Source organism: Chinchilla lanigera, unplaced genomic scaffold (genome assembly GCF_000276665.1).
Source record: "Chinchilla lanigera isolate Chin_1 unplaced genomic scaffold, ChiLan1.0 scaffold00021, whole genome shotgun sequence".
Lineage (NCBI taxonomy): Eukaryota > Metazoa > Chordata > Mammalia > Rodentia > Chinchillidae > Chinchilla > Chinchilla lanigera.
Window position 1 is genome coordinate 268,630 of NW_004955422.1, and position 3,731 is coordinate 272,360.

General features: G+C 48.5%; 1 protein-coding gene across 1 annotated transcript; it reads right to left on the reverse strand.

Moving 5' to 3' along the window:
* Positions 1-532: 532 nt before the first annotated feature.
* LOC102003886 (olfactory receptor 4X1-like) lies at positions 533-1,462 on the reverse strand. The gene has a single exon (XM_005384932.1). It carries the CDS (start codon positions 1,460-1,462, stop codon positions 533-535), a length of 930 nt encoding a protein of 309 aa, XP_005384989.1.
* Between the last annotated feature and the right edge of the window lie 2,269 nt (positions 1,463-3,731).

Sequence of the window (3,731 nt, forward strand, 5' to 3'; positions counted from 1 at the left end):
GAAAGTAGGGGCTCAAAAACCAAGGGCTGAAGGAGGGAAAACCAGAAGCAAAAGAAGTTCAGACAAGAGGGAACAGAGGAGAATTAGAGAGAGCAAAATGTTAATGAGCTGGGCAAGGTGCTGCACGCCTGCAATCCCAGCACTTTGGGAGGCTGAGGCAGAAAGATGCCAATTTCAAGGCCAGCCTGGGTGACTTAGCCACTTAGACCCATGTCAAAAGCCAAGAAAGAGAGAAAGAATGGAGGAGGGGAGAGAAGGTAGGGGGAGGGGAGGGGAGAAAGGAGAAAAGAAGGTCTGTTTTCTGGAAAAGTCCATCCCCTCCAGAGCAACTGATCTGCCTCAAGGCCACTGCCACAGTAGGAGACTCCCTTTACTCCATCTTGGAGACCCTTTCCATCTTGTCCGGTCCCATAAAGAAGAGAGACTGAAGTGTCAATAAAGCAGGAAGTGGCCCGAGGTGAGAGGCTGCATGAGCTCTTTGGTGCCCCGACTTCCCAGCCCCGACTCTCCCTATTTTGCATCAGTCAGTCATCTATTTCTCTTCCCAGGTCGCACTCCTCCTCACGAGTCTCTGCATGGCATTTTTCACCTCAGTGTTCCTGAAGGAGTAGATGACTGGATTTAAGAGGGGTGTGACCACCGTGTAAAACACAGCCACTACCTTGTCCACAGGGAGGGTGACACAGGGCCTCATGTAGACAAAGGAGCAGGGAACGAAGAAGAGGGCCACAACTGACAGGTGAGAGGCGCAGGTGGAGAGGGCCTTGCGCCGCCCAGCCGCACTGCGGCTCCTCAGGGAGCACAGGATGACCACGTAGGAGGCCAGCAGCACCGCGAAGCTGACCACCGAGATGGAGCCACCGTTGAGGATGATCAGCAGGCTGGTGAGGAAGGTGTCTGAGCAGGCCAGCTTCAGCACGGGGTGCACGTCACAGAAGTAGTGGTCAATGATGTTGGGGCCACAGAAGGGCAGCTGGAAAATGAGGAAGGTTTGCCCTGCAGAATGCAGCAAGCCCCCAGCCCAGGCAGCGCCCACCAGGAGGCCACAGGCCCACCGGCTCATGATGGTGGCATAGTGCAAGGGCTTGCAGATGGCCACGTAGCGGTCATAGGCCATCACCGTCAGCAGAAAGATCTCAGTGCCGCCAAAGAAATGGAGGAAAAATATCTGTGTGACACAGCCCCTGAGGGAAACGACTCTCCTCCGGGTGAAAGAGTCAAAGATGAGCTTGGGGGCTGTGACTGAACAGTAACAGAGCTCCACCAAGGACAAGAAGCTGAGGAAGAAATACATGGGGGAGGCCAGCCCTTTGCTGGCCACAATGGTCACCACGATGAAACCATTGCCCAGGGCAACAGCTGTGTACAGGAGAAGAAACATCACGCAAAGGACCGTCTGCACACTCTCGTTCTGGGAAAATCCCAAGAAAAGGATTTCAGTCACGTTGCTTGCGGCCGCCATGTTTTAGGGTCCACAGCCTAGAATCACAGAAACAAAAACTCTCCTCAGTAATCACAAGTATCCTTCTCAGGCCTGCTGATCGACCGTCATTCTGCTCCCTCTTGAATTCCCTCGCTCCCTTGTGTTTCCCCGAAATGCAGACTCCATCAGACAAGAGAATAAAGCAACAGTGGCCCACTGCTTGATGCGATGCCCGGAATGCAACTTGACTTTGTCGTGATGCTACCTTGAAGTGTTTTTTCTCCAGTCCAGACACCGGCATTAGCTGATTTCATCCTCACAACAGAAATGAGAGCGTGTTCTGTAAAAAAGTATACAGATTCAGAGTTTTGCTCGCTGGCCCATGGTCATATAGCTCCTTTTCAAACAAGGTCTATATTTCTCAAAATGTAGATGGCTGCACTACACCTCTTACTCATGAAGAATGCTTTGTATTGATGGCATGACAGCAGTTTCAGATCAGTCTCGCTTTCCACTGGACATACAGCCAGTATTTTACAGTGAGTGAGAGAATTCTTCCACTCCGTATTCTGCATCCTGGGAAGCTAATCAGGCTCCCAAGCTCACAAGTGCTAGAAACAGATTCTAAACTAGGAGAGTATGATTGAGTGTGTTCTGCATGTGCCTCCCCACCCTGCTTGTGCCATGTGTTGTAGGGATTCATTAAGGCATTCTTGGTGCAAGAGACAGGTCTGACACCTACCTTTGCCCATGGGATGGATGGGACAGAGCATGGAATGGAATCCACTCCAGATCTGAAGGGTCCCAGGGTTCCCGTATAGGCACCTTACAACAAGCCCTTAGAACAGCTGGCTGTGTTATTTTTTTAAAATTGAGTATCCCAAGTGACATGCTAAGCCAGTCACCGAGAGAAAACTGCATGAGTCCCAGAGCAGGAAGATGCACCGAAACGGAAAACGATGTGGCGCTTGCCGGAGGTGGGGCAGCAAAGGGGGGGAAGCGCTTAATGGTAGAATTTCGGTGTGGGGCAGTGACAGGCTTTGCAGACACGGACAGTGGTGGCGATGACAATAGTGGCAATGAACTCTGAGTCACTGGACTTTGCACTTGAAAATAGTCTTGATGGGAGACAGTGTTACATGGATTTCAACGCAGTTTATCCAGTGACTGAATGTGTAGCTGAAATGTCCTCTGGCTTGCTGCCGTGCTCACCTCAAGGACAGTGGCTGGCGTCTGGATGCTTTGGCCTCTCTGTCCTGCTTTTTGCTTCTTTCTGTGCTGGAAAGGAGCCAGTTTGGGTTCACAGTGTGCAGAGGCTGAGAAATTCCAGCCATCAGTGTTGAGAAGTCCATCCTGTGCTCTGTTGTAAGGCGAGACTGACTAACGCTCTTTTTATGCAACCGTGTTAAGATACTCCGCAGATGGAAGGGAGGTTGTGGGAGTTTTACACTTTGAAAATATGGACCACAGTTCAAGTAAGAGCTGTGTGGCCTTGAACAAGTGTCTAAACCTTTCTGAGCCTCAGGATACTGTTCTACATGACAGGCCTAATGCTATCCTGTTAGTACTTTGCCCCTCCCGGCCCTCCCCACTGAAGTGCTGGTGTCTCTCACACAGGATACTTATGCAGAAAGCAGACAACTGGCAAGAGCAGGCTTTACTCTCAAGGAGAAAATAATCCTATTACTAGAAGAATATTCTCTATGAAATTTTGCTTGAAAGCAAAAGCTCTCCATTTCTACAGCCACTTCTGACTTGGGCTGTCAGGGAGACTCACCCTCCGAGAGGACTGTAAGGCCCGCTTTAGTCTGCAGACTGAGAGAAATGATTTGTTGTTGCTATTATTGAGTTTTATCATCCAAGAATGTGGAAGGCTAGCAGAGCAAGATGTGATTATCAACTTTCAATGTGATTACCAAATTTTACAATCATAATTATACAAGGCAATGACCAAATTTTCTTAAACAGATGAAAATCAAATGAATTTGGAATGGAAGAAAGATAAGGAAATTAATAATTCTTGATCCCCAAAGGGATCATTAGACCAATAAGTCACTGGCAGTGTTGGGGATATTTTGGCTGTGGTATCTAAAACACCTTTAATTATGACTTTTTAATTGCCAGGGCTAAAGCAAGAGATTTTAAAAGATAGTATATGTTTTTATTAGACTGCAAGTTAATTAGCTATGTCTAGGATTTCCAGTTGAGAAAACCTGCAAAAAGGGCCTGGGATATAGCTCAGCAGCACAGCATCTGCCTGGCAAGCATGAGGTCATGAGTTCAATTCCTAGTACCAAAAAAAAAAAAA

Bases quoted from the DNA above. Each gene is read 5' to 3' on its own strand.
- LOC102003886 (XM_005384932.1), bottom strand. From the start codon at position 1,462: ATGGCGGCCGCAAGCAACGTGACTGAAATCCTTTTCTTGGGATTTTCC.